Source organism: Mus musculus, chromosome 9, assembly GCF_000001635.26.
Source record: "Mus musculus strain C57BL/6J chromosome 9, GRCm38.p6 C57BL/6J".
Lineage (NCBI taxonomy): Eukaryota > Metazoa > Chordata > Mammalia > Rodentia > Muridae > Mus > Mus musculus.
Window position 1 is genome coordinate 106,516,617 of NC_000075.6, and position 20,437 is coordinate 106,537,053.

General features: G+C 44.7%; 1 protein-coding gene across 4 annotated transcripts in view; it reads right to left on the reverse strand.

The window, feature by feature from the left end:
* The window catches only part of Iqcf3 (IQ motif containing F3), a 56,982-nt gene that overhangs the window by 11,952 nt on the left and 24,593 nt on the right, over positions 1-20,437 (reverse strand). For 2 of the 4 annotated variants that reach the window (XM_011242904.2, XM_011242902.2), the window contains one exon: positions 10,340-10,402. In XM_011242904.2, the coding sequence (XP_011241206.1) occupies positions 10,387-10,402 (16 nt within the window). In that variant the 3' untranslated portion in view covers positions 10,340-10,386. Of the gene's footprint in view, positions 1-8,476; positions 8,923-10,339; positions 10,403-20,437 lie in introns of those variants that run through there. The other 2 variants (XR_871096.3, XM_011242903.2) reach the window with 2 other exon arrangements.

The window sequence follows — 20,437 nt, forward strand, 5'->3', positions numbered from 1 at the left end:
GTGTGGTTTATGTGTGCGTGTATATAGTATTTGCATGCATATGTATATGTATTTGCATGTGTGGTGTCTGTGTGTGTGGTATATGCATGCGTGCATGTGTGTGTGGGTGTGTGTGTGTAGTGTTTGCATGCTGTGTGCATGTTCATGCACACGCAGAGGCTACCCTTAAACTCACTATGTAGTTAAGGGTGAACTTGAACCTTGGAACTCTTCCTGCCCCCATATCTCCAGATCATAGGTATACATTACAACACCTAAATGTGTTTGCTTTTTTTTTTTTTTTTTTTTTTTTTTGGATTTTTTTTTTCTAGACAGGGTTTCTCTGTGTAAACCTGACTGTCCCGGAACTCACTCTGTAGACCAGGCTGGCCTCAAACTCAGAAATCTGCCTGCCTCTGCCTCCCAAATGCTGGGATTAAAGGCATGCATCACAACTGCCCGGCTCTTGTTTGCTTCTTTAAAACAAGTCTTGCCATATAGCTGGCCTTGGACTCAGGTCCTCTTGGTAGCTAAATATTCCTTGGTGTATACATAAAGGAATGGAAAACTTACATCCCCATAAAACCCTGAGCATGTGTGATTACAGAAGTTTTACTCATAACTTCCCAACTCTGCAAACATCTGAGATGTCCTTAGGCACAAGAGGGGTTGAATAAACTGTAGTTGTTAAGGCCTAGGCAAAATGTTAAGGCCTAGGTAACCGTTATCTGGCTAGCCTGCCATTATAAGGAAACTTTCTCATATGTTTCTGCTGTTCCAAGAAAACTCTCTAATGTCAAGATTGATTGTATAGTCTGTTATGTCCTGTGCCCTTGGAAGCAAATCATGATAGAAGTCAGTAGAACTGTTTTGTTACAGCTGCCCACAATAAACTTGGAACCAAACCAACCACTCAACAGTGATTTCTGCACCTGTGTATAAGCTTTTATGGTATAAGCTGCCCCTGGGATGGACCTCAGCGTAAGAGAGACACCTGCACCAATATAAGAAACCATTTGGAGTTTCTTATATTGACTCTTATATTTGGAGTTTCAATATAAGACTTCCATTTTGAGGAATGGTCCAGTAAAGTTTAAGTTCCTTGGAAACTGACATCCTACTTGGCAGAAAGAGACATGTATGTGGGTAACCGACATTCTGGTTGGCAAGTTAAGACACGAATATCAGACAAAATGAGTCCCCTGCCACAGCTGAATACCCCAACCAATAGGAGTAGGACAAATGTACAAGAAAGACATGTTCCTAAGGAAATCCCCCAGCCCTAGATTCTGATTGGTGAAATAACTTGGCATATATGTTTGTGGATTTTGGGCTTAAAAACCCTGTAGGATCTTAACTTGGTCACAGTCCCGTTTCTGAATCTGGACCATGGCCCTGGTCGACCATTCTTGGGTCATATGCTCAATAAACCATCCCTGCCTGACTGAGATTAGTGTTTGTGCGGTTTGTAGGGCGACTCCTGGACCCCAACAGTAGTACGTCCCTCAAGTGGTAGATTAGGTGGTGTTAAAGGGAGTGAGCCACGATAACATATGAAAGAACTTGCATGCACGTTACTCAAGGAAAGAAACCAAACTTCATACTGTGTGCATCCAGCTAAATAGCATTCTGGTAAAAAACAAATGAACAAACAAATACACTATGGAGAAAGAAAATACTTGTCAGTGATTGGTTGGTTGAGGAAGAAGTATGTGGCCCAGGCTGGATTTGAACTTGCAATCCTCTAGTCTCTGAGTGCTGGGATTACAAGTGTGCACACCTAGTTGAGCACATAGAAGCTTTTTTATTTAAAGTTTTATATATTTATTATATGTAAGTAAACTGTAGCTGTCTTCAGACACACCAGAAGAGGGCATCAGATCTTGTTACAGATGGTTGTGAGCCACCATGTAGTTGCTGGGATTTGAACTCAAGACCTTTGGAAGAGCAGTCGGTGCTCTTAACCGCTGAGCCATCAGCCAGGAGTTATTTATTTATTTATTTATTTTTAAAGGAACTTAAGCTATTTTTCAAGAGTCCGTAATGGTGAATCCATGGCAAATCCGAGAGCACACAGCAATGGGAAGTACACACTTGGGGTGAGGTTGGTGTCAGCTTGTGGGCTTATGAAACAAATGTGCTTTTCTGGATGGGGTGCTGATAATGAGGGAGGCTAGGAGCGTTTGGGGACAGGGATGAGGGGTAGAGTCTCTGTACTGTCAATTTATTGTGAACTTAAAATTGTACCAAAAAGTTAAACAAAACAAAACAACAAAAACTAAACATTTGTCGTTTGGCAAGGTGGCCCAGTGGATAAAGGTTCAGTCACCAAGCCAGATGACCTGAATTCCATAACGAGCAAATTAAACCTGCATCTCAGGTGAGTCGCTAAACTTTAGTAAATAGCATCTCTGTTCTGCTCTCTCTTAGCTCATGAACCCACTGTCCCTCATGATGGCGCTGGCCTTTGGTGTTTTATATCACTATTTAAAACATTTCTGTATATAGATCTGTATTGACTATGTTAAGTGATTATCCAAATTTAATTTTCCCTTTCTCCTTTCTTTCCTTTCCTTCTCCCTTCCTCCTTGCTCTTCCTCTCTCCCTTCCTCCTTCCCTCTCTTTCCCCTCTTCCCTTCTAGTTTGGGTCTCAAGTAGCTCAGGGCTAGCCTTAAACTCACTATGTAGCTAAGTATGCCCTTGAACTTCTGACCCCACTGCCTCTACTTCCCAAGTGTTGGAATTACAGGTGTGCACCACCAAGTCTTGTTTTATATGCATGCTGGCCTTGCACTCTGCCAGTGGAAGTAGCCCACTTTCTGCGTTTCTGTTTCTTGGGTGGATTCTCAGTTATTTAGATTCTCAGATCTGTAATCTCAATCTGTAAATAGGAGTAGTTTTTCCTTCTCCTCTCCTGCCTGTCTGCCCTTGATTTCTCTTTATTGACTAATTGCGTTGGCTAGAATTTCCAGCACAATGTTGAACAGCAGCTTTGAGGGTAGATCTTGTCTCACTTGCAGTCTGGAGGGGGTGGGGGCGGGGTGGAGTGTGCTATTACAACTATGCTAGTTGTAGGGTTCTCATAGATACTCCTTATCAGATTTCTAAAATGCTTGAGAATTTTTATCATGAGCAGATGTTGAATTTGGCAAGACCCTCTTTTTTTTCTGATGAGTTTTAGTGTTTTATACTCACTTTCTTGAGTTAAATTTTGTTTGATCAGGATAGGCAATCACTTTGATGTATTGTTGGGTTTTTGAGTGTGATGAGACATTTTATAGTTCAATTATACACGACCCAAATACCTAGGGTGCTGGACACTCATGCGCCTCAAAGGTCAATCTGGGACAGCGGCTCTGGGTTTGTGGTCTTATGTCAGTGAAGGACATACGTCGAGTATGAAAGGCACAAGCAGCTTTATTAGAGCTTCAGAAAAGTAAGAAACCGAGGGAAAGCGAGAGACTTTCAAGAGTGGGAGGAGTTTTCTCAGAGATAAGCAGCTGCTGATCTTCCTGGTTTAGGGGGTTTTTATGGGGCAATGGCAGAAACTGGGCAAAGGCTGAGGCAAGCTCTGTAATTTGTCCTCTGTGCAATCATGAGGGAGGTAGAGACAATGGAGGCCCCTGCACTCTGCGAATGTCCCCCTGACCCAGCCGAGGAGATGATCATGTGCTGTCCCTCCAGAAGGGGTGGTGAGTCCTCCTCTTTGTCCATGTCTGACTCTGACTTTGTTAGTTGTTGACCTTGACTGTCTGCTGGTCCTTAGACACTGGCTGCCATTGCTACCCCCAACTTTGCAGGTGCCTCAATTGCTATTAATTATACTAAGTTAGTTTTGCTCTTGAAACCTACCAAGAGGGCTCAGTGCTTGAAAGTACTCTTCCAGAAGACCTGTGTTCAATTCCTGAGCCCGTATGGCGACTTACAACCACCTATAACTCCAGTTCTGGGGTATCTGATGTCTTCTTCTGGTCTCTCTGGGTACCAGGCATACACATGGTACAGAGCCATACATGTAGGTAAAATAGCCACACATACAATCGCACGTACACGCACACATACACACACACACACCAAACAAAAAACCTAGCAAGAATTATCTGCATTTATTCTTAGATGACTTAGGTACCTGGATGGTCTGGGTTTTCTTTCCTGAGAGTTGGGTATGGAGGGTGTGGGATGGGAAAGTGGGGTGTGTGGGTAGATGGGAGGTGGGTGGTGGAAGGATGGGGTGTGGGGGTGGAGATGGATGGGGGTGGGGTTAGAATGGATAGACTTTTTTGAGGGTCTCATTTAATGTTACAATTAGCTATATAGGAAGCAAGGGTGTGTGAAAGTACTTCGTGTTCCTTGAACCTTGTGGCTGTGTTCTACCTCTTCAATGCTCCAGACTCTGCCAATTTAGCTGCAGCCTCATCTTCCTTTTAGCCATAGCCTCCATTAGTGAAACCTGTGTGAGCAGCTCCAGTTTCTGCCATGGGCTCTCTCCTCACCCTGTGTGCTGGGAGCTAGCCCCTGCCTTGCGGTGGAAATGCTGGTACTTTCTTGTGGGTGTTGGCGTGTAAGTTCCCAGGAGTGATTGTCCTCCCATTCTTTTTTCCCTCTCTTCTCTAGCATCCCCCGGTCTCACCTTGGCATGAACACTGGCCTCACAAAAGCTGGCTTTTGTTTTAATTTCTGGATGAAATTGTGTAAACCTGATTTTTAGAATTATTCTAAATGTGTGAATGCGTGTGTGTGCAGGCACTGGTGGAGATGAGAGGCTGACATTAGCTACTGTCCTCTGTCATTCTCCATTCATTTTTTTGACCAAGGGTCTCTTTGACTAAGCCTCAAATGCATCAAGTTAGCTAGATGGGCTGGCTGGCTTGCAAGCCCCAGGGTGGGTTCCTCCTGCTTCTGCCTTTCTGCTAGGACACAGGTTTGTCCTGCCATCCTAGCTCTTTTCACATGGGTGCTGGAATTGACCTCAGGCAAGTACTTTACTGCCTGAGCCATTTTCTCAAAAAAAAAAAAAAGTTTTTTTTTTTTTGAGACCGCATCTGTATGTATGTATGTAGCTCTATCCTGGAAGTCGCTCTGTAGACCAGGCTGGCCTTGAACTCACAAAGATCCACCTTCCTCTGCCTCCCCAGTACTGGGATTAGGGGTGTGTTCTGTTGATGTTAGATAAAGGATGACAGGAAAACCAGCATTACCTCAATGGTTCCTAGCTCTTCTTCATATTTCGGGACATTCTTTTGCTGTCACAAACAGCCACCACCAGTAACAACATAAAAACCTGTATAGTTCGTTCAGTTGGAGAATTCTACTGGTTCCCACTTATCACTGGAACAATTTCATAACATTTTGGAATATGGTTACTACAGAGAGCAATTGTCTCGAAGTAACCAACTCTAATAGAGCAGACCTTAGTCTTCCTTCAAGTCAAGTGTCTTTTAAAGAGTGTTTTGTTTTTTTGAGACAGGGTTTCTCTGTATAGCCCTGGCTGTCCTGGAACTCACTTTGTAGGCCAGGCTGGCCTCGAAACTTAGAAATCTGCCTGCCTCTGCCTCCCAAGTGCTGGGATTAAAGGCATGCGCCACCATGCCCAACAAGAGTGTTTTTTTAATCATGTGTAGATGTGTGAGCCTGTGCATGGATGTGTACACGTGTGAGTGTGCGCATGTGTGGAGCGCAGAGGCATTGGATCTCCTGGAACTGGACTTACAGGCATTTTGGAGGCAGCTGATGTGGGTTCTAGGAACTGAATTTGGGTCCTCTGCAAAGGCAGTGTGTGTCCTTAACTGCTGAGCCATCTCTTCAGCCCAAGAGTCTCACTTAGACTTCTTATGTGGGGATGGATTGAAGGGAAAGGAGGGAGAACATAGGGAAACAGTGCCGGCAAAGAGCTAGAGCAGAAATGAAAAGCTGTGTGAAACCCTGTGTACATGTGGGTATGCGCATGCATGTGCGGGTGCTCTTCAAGGCCGGGGGGTTGGATCTGGATCTGGGGTTACAGGTGGTTGTGAGCGGCCTGACCTGGGTATGAGGACCCCGTTTTGGGACCTCTGAAGCTTTTAGTGGCTGAGCTATCTCTCTGGTCACCCCTCTCCCCATCTAGGTTTTGAGGCAGGGTTTCACTATGTAGACCAGGCTGACCTTGAACTCAGAAATCCGCCTGCCTCTGCCTCCCAAGTGCTGGGATTAAAAGCATGCGTCACCACTGCCTGGCAAACGAAGCATTTTTAAAGACAGGAGAGGAAGATACTGATCGTTTGGACAGCGAGGCTCCATATACAGGATCAGGAGTCTTAAGGAAGTAGGAGAGTAACAAGAGGGTCAGATCACGACTGGACAAAGATCTTTTATTTCATTGGAGAGAAATCAGTGAGTGTGGGGGCAGGGAGAGCTGGGATGGAGAATGAGGTGATAGGTCATTGGAGATGGAATATGTGTCCATTTATTCCATAAAGTGGAGAGAAGAAGAGGAAAAATTAGGTATCTGGAAAGGTTTTAGATTATTCAACTCATAAAATAGAAAGGTAAACGTGAGAGAAAACTTGAGGACTATTCGGTTGAGATACATAGCTTGAATCTAGAAAGTCTTGCTCAAACCACACTCCGCTCTACCATGGCAAGGGAGCAGCTGGGTAGGGAGGTCCATCCCCTGTGAGGGAGGAAGAGAAAAAGCCACACTGTTCAGAGAACACAAGGAAGCCCAGAACCTGAACTGGTAAAAAGAAGACACCACAGGAGCGACAGCCTGAAAAGGTCGCAGAGTCCACAGAAAGAAGATCCTAAGACATCTGAAGAGACACCTTGTTGACTAACGAGACCTGTACCATGGAAGGAAAGGAGGAAGTAACCGGAGACAAGACCCTGGGAGAAGCAATTTTAGCAGCTGTACATCACTGGGGATAACTGTGTCTAGAGCCTCACTATTCAATCCAGGAGTCGCTAGCCATGATGCAGTTATTTAAACTTAAATGTAGGGCCTGGAGAGATGACTCAGCAGGTAAGAGTACTGACTGCTCTTCCAGAGGTCTTGAGTTCAATCCCCAGCAACCACATGGTGGCTCACAACCATCTGTAATGGGATCTGACGCCCTCTTCTGGTGTGTCTGAAGACAGCGACAGTGTACTCATATACATAAAATATATAAATAAACTTAAGTTTTAAAAGGCTAAGAACCCATTTCCTCAGTTGCACTAGGTATATTTCTAGGGATTTTTCACGACAGTGCAACTAAAGAAAGCTCTACAAAATGGGACTATTTTAGTATGACCATGGGAACAGAATTACAAAGCTTGGGAGGGTGGCCTGAGGGGAGGGGAGGGGAGGGGAGGGGAGGGGAGGGAAGGGGAGGGGAAGGAAGTGATGTCAGAGAGAACCCTGTTTGGATGAGAGCACTGTGGAGAAAGAACTGAAGCTGAACTCCTGTCCCCACTTGGGGCCACTCCGTAATGCCCTATTTAGACACTGATTTTGTTTTTTTCTTTTTTAGATGTTTCCCAAAGAGGAAACTGAGGCACTCTAGATCCCAGCCAACCTTGACTCCAGTCCCCAGAGTCAGTCTGTGCGTGCAGAGTTGCCAAGAGTTTTCATGAGATGTAGCTCAGACATTTTCAGATCAGTGGTGGGGAGAGAGTGTGTCAGGGAATGGAATTTGGACTTCTGTCTGCATCAAAGGTCAGGTCAGCTTGGGACCTAGCTGCTGTTTTGAAGATAAGACCATTACTATTCCAAAACATAGACACAGGAAACCCACACGGTTGTGGATTTGGTTTAACACTTGTATTATGTTAATTGGTTTCCCAAAATTGTATGGGAATCCACAAGTCTGCATGTAAGACTGAAGACTCCTGCCCCGAGTTGGCTTTATTTGGTAAATAAAGTCGCTTGCGGCCAATGGCTGGGCAGGGAGACAGAGGTGGGACTTTTAAGAATCTAGGGCAAGGAATGCAGGAGGGAGAAGGAGAAAGGAGCTCCAAGCCAGGGAAGAAGATCCAGGCCTGAGAAGTGTAGGACAGAGAGACAGCCAACATGTAAGAGTTGGGGATCGTGGCCCAGGAGGGCTGCAGGCCTGGGTCCAGGGTGGCCAGGATGGAATATAGGTTTTAGTAAGTAATAATTTAGGAATATCGGAGGGGAGAGTGTGCCAGCCAAGTGGAGGATTGAAGTGGCTCAGCCATTGAGCTGATTAAAGCATGTTAAATATAAGGTTCTCTCTCTCCCTCTCCCTCTCTCTCCCTCTCTCTCTCCCTCTCTCTCTCTCTGTGCGCGAGAGTGTGTGTGAGCGTGCACATGTGCACGTGCATATGTGCATGTGTGTCTTTCATCTGGGAATCCAGGACATTGGGTGGTTAGTGAGGAACTAGCACTGCCGCTGCCACCAGGCGATTTGAGTATCATTAATAGCTTACAGTAACACCTCACTTTTGTTCTTTGTGAGGGACAACGGGAGTCAATGAGGCTCAGTTCTCAAGGCTTCCATTAGCTGGGGACACAAACACATACCAACCACAGAGACCTTTACTGAGGACCAGAGACACAGCATCTCTTCCTGTCAGCCCTCAGTGGTCAATGATCTCAATATGGAACTGCAGGTGAGTGGTGGTGATCAAACAGTGACCCCGCAGGAGCGAGCATGCCTGGCAGTTGTGGTATTTCCAGTGGCCCTGGATGGTATAGATAGCACTGAGGACCTGGCAGTAGCGCCAGTGGATACGCCACATCCGAACCAGAGACTGGAGCGTCACCACCGCTCTCTCCATGTTCGAGAAGTCGATCAATGCTTTCCTCCGTTTCTTCTCCAGGATCCTTCTGAGCGTCAGCCGCCACCAGCATTGAATGACCCAGGCTCTGAGGGCTGCGTGCAGCAGTACCCTGCGCACCAGGGTCCCACGCCACCAGGCCTGCACCTGAATGGCTGCTTTTTTCTTGTTTTTCACTATTTTTTTCTAGACAGAGATAAGAGAGATTGCTTAGAGACCTTGCTACAAACTTCCTGGAAGGATCTTCTTGGAAGGGCTCTGGGCTGTCTCTTAACATTGGATCTTTCTTAGAGAGTTCAGGGATCTAACAGAACGCTAACCAGGATCCAGGAGTCCTGGTAGGGACCCTTCTTTGCCATTGTGGACACACCATCTCCCTCTCAGCGGCACAGTCCCTCTTTCTCACCCTATGTATTCTAGGCTGGCCTTGATATCCTTAAATTTCTGTTCATCCTGCCTCTATCTCCCACGGCTAGTATTAGAGGGTTATATCTCCACCCTTGGCTCATAGCATCCCTCTCTTGCCTACCTCACTGCTGCCTACATCCAGGGAAAACTGGAGTCACCAGAAGGGCAGGGAGGAGAGCAGCATTGGTAGTCTTTGAGTCTTTAGGGCTCACTAGTTTGGGAATGTTAGCTCTTTTAATACTTTTGCCTGGCCTTTCTTGCTGACCCATGTCCCAGAACACACCATCTGACTGTTCCCTAAAATAATCATGTATTTTGATTTGTGATAGGGCTTGCAGTGCTTCCTGCATATTCTACAACCAACCCTCCTATAGTTAGAAGCGTCTGCTTAATTCAGAGTAGTCATATTCTTAACTTCTAGCCCCAAGCAGTTTCTGACCAGTTTTCCTCTTTCCAGTCTCTATGTCAGAGTCAGACTCAGATCCAAGAGTCTAGGCTGAGAAGGAGACATAGAGGAATGAGCAAATAGTACCTTGATTCTTGGTTATTTTAGACTGAGATGTATATATGCAGAATCCCATACATGTTGAGCTTTGGTCTGTTGCTGTGCATTGTAATGTTAAGTGTGGGCCTCAAGACCTGGTTGCCCCAGAGACAAGAGAGTCTGCAAGTAGACCCAAGTGACACTGTGTAACCTTGTCCCCAAGTTATTTCTGATTGGTGAAGAAAGATGCCTACAGCCTCTAGCTGGATAGAATTGAGATTGGTGTTCCGAGCCTTGGGGTCAGAGGAGACCATTACGGAGAAAGAGAAGGTGGAGAGAGGAGGAAGCCACCATGGGTTAGGAGTCAAGAAAGCATGGCCACGAGGCTGGCTATTGGGAGTTAAGAGCAGCCCTGATGAAGCATAATAAGTAATAACTTGGGGTTATTGATAGGAAAGTAGGTTAATAGCACAGAGGGTAGATATCTGCCCAGCTCTAGTGCTGATTAAGGTTTATTGTAAATATAACAGTTGTGTGTCTTTTTCTGGGGACTGAATGACCAAGTGCAGTGTAGAAGCCTTGGATTGAGATGAAATATTTTCTACAACTCCCACCCCCAGGCCATGCAAGTGGTTTGCAGTTCTCGTCACTGTGTGGTAATTCTACCTACGACCACAGCTATAGGCTGTGTATAGGTATCCACTCTCTTACCTTTAGGGTATACTTCCTTTGAATAATTTCATCTTCATCTTCACTAACTAAACTGGTCTTGGACTGTCACCAAAATGAAATGAGAAATCCATACATGAGTAAAATGATTCTTTCTATGGAACTGTACAAAGCCACCCATTGCTTTAGAATCCCCTCTTTCCCCTAGACCAGGATGATACCCACCCACACCCCTACTCTAACCATCAGCTGGATCTGGTTATGTCTCTTATACAGAATGTAAGCACCATAACCAACCTGCAGCGTTTTGGGCTCCCCGAGGTCTGGAATGAATGATTTGAGAGAGGGGAAACTGAATTTACAATGACTTTGTGATATAGGATTAAGATATCTGCCTCAGACCCTTTTCTCTCTACTTTTTTTAAAAAAAGATTTATTTATTTATTTTATGTATGTGAGCACACTGTCACTGTCTTCAGACACACAAGAAGAGGGCATCAGACCCCATTACAAATGGTTGTGAGCCACCATGTGATTGCTGGGATTTGAACTCAGGACCTTCAGAAGTCGGTGCTCTTAACCGCTGAGCCATCTTCCCAGCCCATTTACTTTAATATAACATATGTCCTACTGACCTTCCTCTCTTAAGGTCTGTCTCCAAGTGGCCTCTTTCTCACCTCTACAGGCATTCCAATGGAAAAAAAAAACAAATCTAAACATTCAAAGCTAGGTTCTTTGAATATAATGTAGCATGCATTTGTCTTTCTGAGCCTGGGTTACTTCACTCAGTAGAATACTTTCTAGTTCCATCCATCTACCCAGAGGGATTATAATTTTTTTTTAACCCTTGAATAAAATTCAGTTCCGCTTATATCCCACATTCTCATTACCCATCATCAACTGGTAAACATCTAGGCACACTGGTTCCTATGTGAGTAAGTATTGATGAACATGGATGTACAAGTATTTCTGTAGTCAGAACTAGAGGCTTCAGTTCTACTGGCTGTCTTTCATAATGCTCAGAGGCTGTATGCCTTTGAAAAGTGTTCAATAGTCCTATCCAGCTGGGAACCCTGCAAGCTACGAGAACAACTGATCTGACAAGATATAGACATTGGTACAGTGATGCCACAAATATTATTGGAGTAACTAACTACTTTCAGAATGGATTTTAAGCATATCCTACAAGACGGAACCCATGCTTGGCATTAACTTGGCCAAGAGCCCAGGGCAGGCTAGGTCCTAGGTCCTAGGGGAGAGCCTAGTAATATTATTCTGCTAACTGGTCATAGTAGCAAACCTCCCCATACATTAGTGAACCTCTCAACTCTTTATCAAAAATGCTTCCTTTTACAGTAGATGCAGATTAATACAGAGACCCAGAACCCACGGAGAAGGCCATTAAAGACCTACCATAAATAGGCACCAAGATCCAATCTGAATCTTTTATAAAATCTAGAAATTCAGATGCTACTTATTAAAAAATCCCATCCCAAAAGATAAGAATTTCCATCAAGAATGTTATGGGTGACTGACCAGGGCAGCTGGAAGAAAGACACCCAAGCACCTGTCTTGGGGGGTGGGGCGCTGTGATGGATGGTTATGTGGTGGGGAGATGGGAAAGACGGCATACAATGGGCAGAGGTAGAAGACAGAGAGAAGCCACGGGGTTCATGCACTGTGGAGATTGGTGGAACTGGAGACTTGACCGTGGTGAGGAACAGGCAGATACAGGGAGGCCACGGGGAGGTCCTGGCCCAGGCTGCTACCAAGGCCATGCTTGGATCAGTGGTCTTGTTGCAGCTGGATCTCTGTCAATGTCTATTGTCCAAGTGATCACCAAAAACCAAAGGATATCCATGGTCTGGGCTGTTACGGAGACCATGTGGTGTCTGAAGGCTGTGTGCTGCCACAGGGGCCCATGCTGATCTGAGTAACCTATGCTGTCACCTGAGGCTATGGGGACATAAGGGCCCATACTGCAGCCAGGGGCCATGTCTGGGTCTGCTGTCTTATGGCACTCAGGGTTTGTGCTGACATCACAGGCCCATGTTAGCACCAAAGGCCATGCAGATGTACCTGGTCTGGACTGCTGCCCACACTGTGCTAAGCTGGTCCCATTCTTCCCCAGCCACCACACTCAGAACTGGCGCCACCCTTTATCTGGGGCAACACAGTAGAGCCGATCCGGATATGAGGGAGTGGTTGAGCCAGCCCTGAAGGCATGAGTGAGGGAGAGCCGTTTCTGCTTCTAGTTTATGGTGGGGTGGCTTGGGCAAGGGAAAGATGTCCTTCCCACTTCGTACATCACTGCTTACGGCAGGTGGGAGAGCTGACCCTGAGGTCACGAAAGCAGGAGAGCTGGCCCTGCCCCTCACCTGGGCAGGAGAGTAAAGCTGGCCCTAGTGGTGAAGGCAAGGGTGAGCTAGCCTGAGGGTGTGAGAGCAGGAGAGCCGACCTTGCCCCTTGCCAGCTGTGGCATTGGGTGAGCTAGCCAGCGAATAGCTCACTCACCCTGGTGATGCAGGCACAGGAGAGTTGGTGGGCTGACTAGCTCAGTTACCTCCCAGGCCCAGATCCAGGGTTTTGAGTTGGTCCACCCCAACAGCTACCCCATTTATAATCTGTCTGCTGGAGTAATGGGTCCAGTCTTGCAGATCCAAAGCTGCAGGATCTTCCAAGAGGAGTCCCCGTGTGGATCCAGTATTGATAACGTAACAGAAACCTGGGGCCTCAAAACAAACCAATGACTCACTGCAAGGAACACTTGTAAGTAAAGATGTGTGGACAAAAGGCTACACTGCGGGACAGATCGTGCACACTGCTTCCACTCCAAGAGGTGTGTGTGTTTAAAATTCTATCTTTATTTTTGTGGGGGAGGTTGCAAGGGTGGGGGGCAGATGGGGGATGGCTGGGATTGAGGTACATGATGTGGACCTTCACACAGAATCAATAAAAAGTTAAATAGAAAGAATTTCATGAGGACAGGCTTGGTGGCAGACATCTGTAAGGCCAGCACTTTAGTATTTCTTACTAGAATTACGTGTGCATTCTGTTGTGTCTGGATTCTTTCACTTACTGAATGTTTTCACAATTTATCCCTGTTGCAGTATGTGTCAGTCCTTGATGTTTTTACTGCTAAGTAATAGTCCACTGCATGGACATACCACATTCTATTTAAATGTCCACCCTTTCATGGGCATCTGTGCTATTTGATTTCATCTTTGGGCTATTATGAATAATGTATCTATAAATACCCATGTACAAGTTTTCTGTGAGTATCTTTCGTTTTGCTGTATAGGGATTGAACGTCTGCCTCATGGTTAACTCTATTTAGTCATTGAAGAGCAGAGGCACTTTTTTTCCCCCATAGGGATCAGCCATTTAAATTTTCTGCTGGTGTGTATGTAAGTTCTTACTCTTTCATATTTTTATTACCTCTTGTTATTAATTATCCTACTGAATGTGTAGGGGTATCATCTTCAAGTTTTCAGTTTTTCTTTTTACTATATATTTTTTAGATTATCTGGAGGGGGAGGAATGGGTCTAGGAGGAGTTAGGGGAAGGAGGGGGTGAATACAACTGAAAAATGTATAAAATTCTCACAGAATTAGTAAAAAATATTATACTTAAAAACATTTCTCCCTTCCATCCCACAATTCTCTTTCTTGTTCCCTCCAGGCATATAAATACACATGTAAGTATAGATAAAGGCACATATTATTTTTAAAGATTTATTTATTTATTTATTTTAATGAATACACTCTAGCTGTCTTCAGACACACCAGAAGAGGGCATCAGAGAAGAAGCCACCATGTGGTTGCTGGGAATTGAACTCGTGACCTCTCTTAACCACTGAGCCATCTCTCCAGCACCCTACATATTTTTTCTAACTTAAATGTTCTTATTTATTATTTGGGAATTTCATATATTACATTCCAATCACATTCACTTCCTGGTCCTCTCAGGTCCAGCTTCTGCCACTGTGACATCCTCCAAAACAACAACGAGAAACAACAACAATAATAAAAACCCAAGTTCAACTTGTGTTGCTCATGGGAGCACGCTCAAACTTCCAGTGGCCAGCCCCTTGAAGGTGACTGAGTTCTTTCTCTACCACACCCCCACAAGACGCCAGCAACTGTGAAGAGCTACACTTCGGCATCCCTGTCATAGTTTTTAAGAGTTCTCTTCAATGGCTTCCTGTCTACATTGTTTCTTTTTGAGGCTGTGGGGAGAAAGGTTGTATCAGAAGCCTTCTATGTCCTTCATTCTCCACTATGAGTCTGCGGTCATCAATGTCAGCAGAAGCAGCTTTCTGGCCTGTTAGTCAGTGGCAGCACAAATTGCGGACTTCCATGCGGTTTCTGGCTATAGCATGCTCCATGGACATGTGGCTACACAGTCCACAGACATCCCTGTGGACTTCGGTGGTAACATGGCCACTGGACATCAGTGCCACCCCCAGGCCCAGCACGAATTGTGGGCATTAACACGGCCTCGCTTCGGGTGGCAGCACAGGCCACACAAATCAACACGGTGCTCAGCAGTAGCACAGACCATGGACAGCAGCCTGGCCTCTAGCAGGGACACAGACCACAGACCGCAGCCTCTGACATCAACATGGACCACGGACATCAACAATGGCTCCTCCTGCAGCAAGGCTCATGTATATTTAAACCTAGGTTCTTTATGAATATAAGAGAAGATGTATTTAATTTTTTTTTTTTTGAGACAAGTTCTCATTAAATAGCCCTGGCAGTCCTGGAACTATCTGGTAGACCAGACTTGCCTCAAACTCAGAAGAGAGCCACCTGCATCTGCCCACTGAGTGCTGAAATTCAAGTCACATACAACCACATCTTTTTTAGCCATATATATGCTTTTGAGATTAATACTGTTCAATATATTTTGTGTGCTTATTGGCCATTTGTGTCTTTGGAGAACTTCCCATTTTTATATCTTTTACATATTTTAATTTATTTTTTAGATTTTGGAGGGGGTTAAAAGAACTTAAAAATACAGTAACATAGGGCTAAAGAGCAGGCTAAGTGGGTAGAGAGGCACTTGCATACAAGGGTAATAGTCTGCGCTTCATCCTGTTATCCACAAGGTGTCAGGAGAGAGCTGATTCCCCAGCTCTGCCCACAAGGAGGCAGGCTTTCTGTGGGCACCTCACACACACCCATAGCACCGCCTCTCGCCTAAAATAATAAATGAATAAAACTTAAATTGCAGTTTAAAGATACAGTATAAAAGACAAATAGCAATACAGAAGCCTTAAGAATCCATTCTGTCCAATAGTCCCATAGATATTTTGTAGGAAAAAAACACATTAAAAAAATAGCAGTTCCATCAGCGCCTAGAAAGCAGGATTTAGAACAAGAACTACAAAGCTATTTTAAATAAGAGTCGTCCCAGCCAGATGCTGGGACAGTCGCCTTTAATCCCAGCACTAGGGAGACAGAGACAGGCAAATGTGTGAGTTTCAAGGCCAGCGTGGTCTATACAGTGAATTCAGGATATCCAGAACTGTATAGAGAAAGTCTGTCTAAAAATACAATAACAACAAAAAGCATTCCTATTCCATAGGGGTCATTGCGTTACTCTTGACTCCGGGCACGTCTTGTATTTACCGCGCATGCTCTGTTTTCTTCCACCATGCCACCGGGTCAGACAGAGCAGGGGCTTCACAACACCCCGATTTTTCTTTTTCTCTTTTTTCTTTTTTAGATTTTTAAATTATAATAAATAAGTACACTGTAGCTGTCTTCAGACACACTGGGAGAGGGCATCAGATCTCATTACAGATGGTCATGAGCCATATGTGGTTGCTGGGATTTGAACTCAGGAGCTTTGGAAGAGCAGTCAGTGCTTCCTGCTGAGCCATCTCGCCAGCCCAACACCTGGATTTTTAATTAAAAAATTTAAATACCTCAGGGGCTGGCGAGATGGCTCAGTAACCACTGACTGCTCTTCCAGAGGACCAGATTTGGTTCCTAGCACCCACACGACAGCTTACAACTATCTGTAACTCTAAGATCTGATACCACCCCCCCAGACATATGTGCAGGCAAAACACCAATGCACATAGAACAAAACTAAACCATAAAATTTATCTCATTTCCCTTATATGCACACATAAGCTAGATTTAAAAACACGTATGTGTGTACATCTGTATGCATGTGTGTATATATGTGGAGGGGTCATGAAGCATGAAAGGGAGTCATGAGCAGGAGGAATGGCTATTGTATGTTATACTAACATATAAATGAATACAATACACACCATTTTATTCTCAATGACAAATAAAGCATATGTATGTATGTATGTATGTATGTATTTCTAGAAAGGGTCTCTCTACATAGCCCTGGATGGCCTGAAACACACTATGTAGACCAGGCTGGCCTTGAGTTCAAAGAGCTCTATCTTGCCTCTGCATCCCAAGTGCTGGGATTAAAGCAAATACAATTTTTCGCTTACATGTTTAGTCCCTTTTAAAGCCACTGAGTCAGGGACCCTAGTAGCCCATGGGCCCTTCCATTATTTTTATTTTTAATTTGTGCCTTTAAAAATATTAAATTAAAAAAATCTAGTCATGTACTGAAGAATATCTTCTCCTTTTCTCTTTTCCCTCCAACCCTTCCTGTGTTCCTTGTATGCATGTTTTGTTTTTTGTTGGCTAAGCACTTAGCAGTGGATAACCAATTAGGGAGTTTATCCTCGAGGAAGACTGATTTTTTTTTTCCTCTTTGTCATTAACTGTCTGTAGCTTTTTATCTGGTTGTGGGCCTTGTGAGATTTTCTTTAAAGTCACAGTAGTCTGGGGGGCAGGGGAGAGCAGGCAGAGACAGCAAGAAAAGTTGAGGCAGAAAAGGGGGAGGGAAAAGAGGAAGAAATGAGTTCTGCCACAAGGCTGAACTTCAGACTGTCATTCTCAGTGTGGGAAGGTGTCATTCACAAAGTTCGAGGGATTTAGTCTATGAAGGTCCTCCTGGACATCAGACTCCTCCATCCCATCAGAGGCTAGCTTGTGGCAGTCCTCCAGGGCGCTTCCACATAGGTGCACAGCATGCACACAGTGGTACTCACGAAAAAGTGAATGAGGTGCCCAGTCAACCTTCTTTGGTGAGATCTGCTCCATTTGCATTTGCCAAGTGGATGAACTGATCCTTATAGTTTGTTTGGAAGTGTCTAAAAACAGATCTTCTATGGCCATTGTCTTGGTTACTGTACTTTTGCTGAGAAGAGATGCCAAGGCCACCATAACTCTTATAAAAGAAAGCATTTAATTGGAGGTTTGCTTACAGTTTCAGAAGTTTAGTCCATTATCATCATGGCGGGGAGCATGGTGGTACAACAGGCAGACACATTGCTGGAGAAATAGAAAGTTCTACATTTGGATTCTCAGGTAGCAGGAAGAGAGATGTTGGGCCTGGCGTGGGCTTTTGAAACCTTAAAGCCCACCCCCAGTAACACGCTTCCTCCAATGAGGCCACACCTACCCCAACAGGGCCACACCCCCTAATCCTTTCAAGTAGTGCCACTCTCTGAGCATTCAAATGCTTGAGCCGGAGGAGGCCATTCTTATTCAAACAGCACAGTCATCTTTCATAATTTGGTTCTCTGAAACACTTGAGCATCATTGTGCTAAAGGTCACCTTGCCCGGCAGCCTCTCCCGAAAGACGCAGGATGCAATCCCAGCCGTTCTGGTCAAGGCTCTCCAGGAGCTAGTGTTCAGGGCTGGAGTTTGTCTGGTGGGCCTGGAAGGGAGGGTCCAGGCCCCGCCACACTGTTGCCAGGGCCAAGCTGCTTTCCTTAGCCTTGACTCAGAAGCTCCAGTCAGGCGCCTCAGAATTTTATTTTATGAGTTGTTACATAGTAGACACGAGTTGATCTGACCTATGTACATGAAACATTTTCTTTCATTCTGTGGGCAGACAGTCTGACAGTGTGAGACACACAGCATGAAAGACCTGAGTTTGGATCTCTGCCACCTACATAAAACATCCCAGTGAGGTGGCACATACCTGTAATACTGGCCTGGGGGCGGGGAGGGGGGGGGTGCAAAGCCGGGAGGCTGCCATGCCACGTGCATACGAGAGATGCTGTCCCTTCTAGATACTTATGTCCCCCGGGAATGTCCTCTAGAACATGCTTCTGGGTCACATGGTAGTTCTATTTTTATTATTTTTTTAAAAGGCTCTTCCATATTGTTTCCCATATGGCCGTCCCGATTTCTCTCGACACCCGTACCCACACTTTCTGTCCCCTGTCTTTTGGATGATCACCATCTGAACAGATGTCAGGTGATGATGGCTCATTGTGATTTTGGTCTCTAGTTCCCAGACGGCTAGTGACGCTGACTACCTCTCCATGTACCTGTTGGCCAGCTATGTTTTCTTTGGAAGAAAATGTCTTTTTTGGCCACTTTTTAACTTACCCCCACTCGGCCCCCCCCCCCCGATTTTTAAGACCAGGAACTTCTTCATTCACAGCGTCTTTAGCCTGCTCAGAGTCTCTTGTGTTTCTGTATGCATTTTAGTTGGGATCTTTTTTTAAATGCTTAGAACATTCCCATTATATTTTGAAATGTTGAATTTTTTTTTAAAAAAAAAACTTCTCATTTTTAGAAATATTGTATTAAGGGCGAAATGTCACTTCAGGAACTTGAGAAGGAATTCTAATATTGGATAAAGCTTTAAAAAAACAGAGAGAGGTGTAATAAAAAAGGCTCACAAAGCAGCTAAAATGTTCTCCCTACAGTTTAAAAAGAAAGTGATGTTATTTAATATGGAGCAATTGAGTTTCTTGGGACTATGACAGACAAGTTTTTGAGAATCTATGGAGGGTTTGCTGGGATCATAATTAGGCTAACATGCTCTTGTGTGTAGCCTGCAGCCTGACCGAAATATGAACGGTGAACACCGTGAGTCCATTTGAAAGGTCTGCCACAGGATCTTGTCTGGAAGGCTTGTTAGGGAGCTGATAGAGCTCTTTTCAAAGTCTGTGGCATCTTTAGTTTGTGGGTCTTAGCTGGAGGAAGTAGGTCTGTAGGGGGTGGGTCTTAGCTGGAGGAAGTAGGTCTGTAGGGGGTGGGTCTTAGCTGGAGGAAGTAGGTCGGTCGGGGGATGCCTTAGACGGTCTTAGTCTGGCTCATGATGAGTCCTGTTGGTTTTTGCATCCTGATCTGCACGGTGGTGGCAGCTTCTACCACACAGTCCCCTGCCAGCAGCTGAGCTGCCCTGCCATGCCTTCTCAGCCATGATATACTAAAATGGTAAAACCTAAAAATAAACCCTAAAATAGGATCTCTCTGTGTAGCCCAGACTGGTCTTGAACTTATAACTCTCCTGCCTTGACCCCTGTAGTTCTAGGATTACAGGTGTGCAACACCATGCCTGACTTGACTTTTTTTTTTTTAAAAAGCTTTCTGGAAAAAATAGAGACCTAAGCTGTATGTCCAACTATCGCAATATAATATGTGTACGGAGAAGCAATTATTCAGTCTGGGACACAGCTAGGGTAGCCCAGCATTCAGCTTTGTCTATTTGATGGTCTAATTTGTCACCCAAGTGTCCCAGAGTGGCTAGAAAGCTACATAGCTTTACTAGATCAATGCTACTGTCTTTGAACTTGGACCAAAACTCAATGCCATACTCAACAGCTATGCTGAGGAAATAAGCTGCCACCATTTAATTGATATAGTGTCAATGTTCTTATTTTATATTTTGAGATAGACTGTCATGTAGCTGGGGGTGGCCTTGAACTCCTGATCTTCCTACTTTTACCTCCTATATGCTAAGATTACAGGCATGTGTCACTATATCTGGCTCAATGCTTATTTATTTACTTTATCATCATTGTCGTCATCATCATCATCATCATTATCATTATTTTGAGCCAGGATCTCTCTATGTAGCCCTGGATGTCCTGGAATTCATTATGTAGACCAGGCTGGCCTCAGAGTCACAGAGATCTTCCATGCCTCTGCCTTCCAACTGCTGGGATTAGAGGTGTGCACGACTATACCCAGCTCTATATTTAATTCTTTTATTGGATTCTATACTGAATACTTTTTAGGGAGTGGAAAACTATTTTAACAAACTATTAGCAGTACAAAATATTTATAACATAA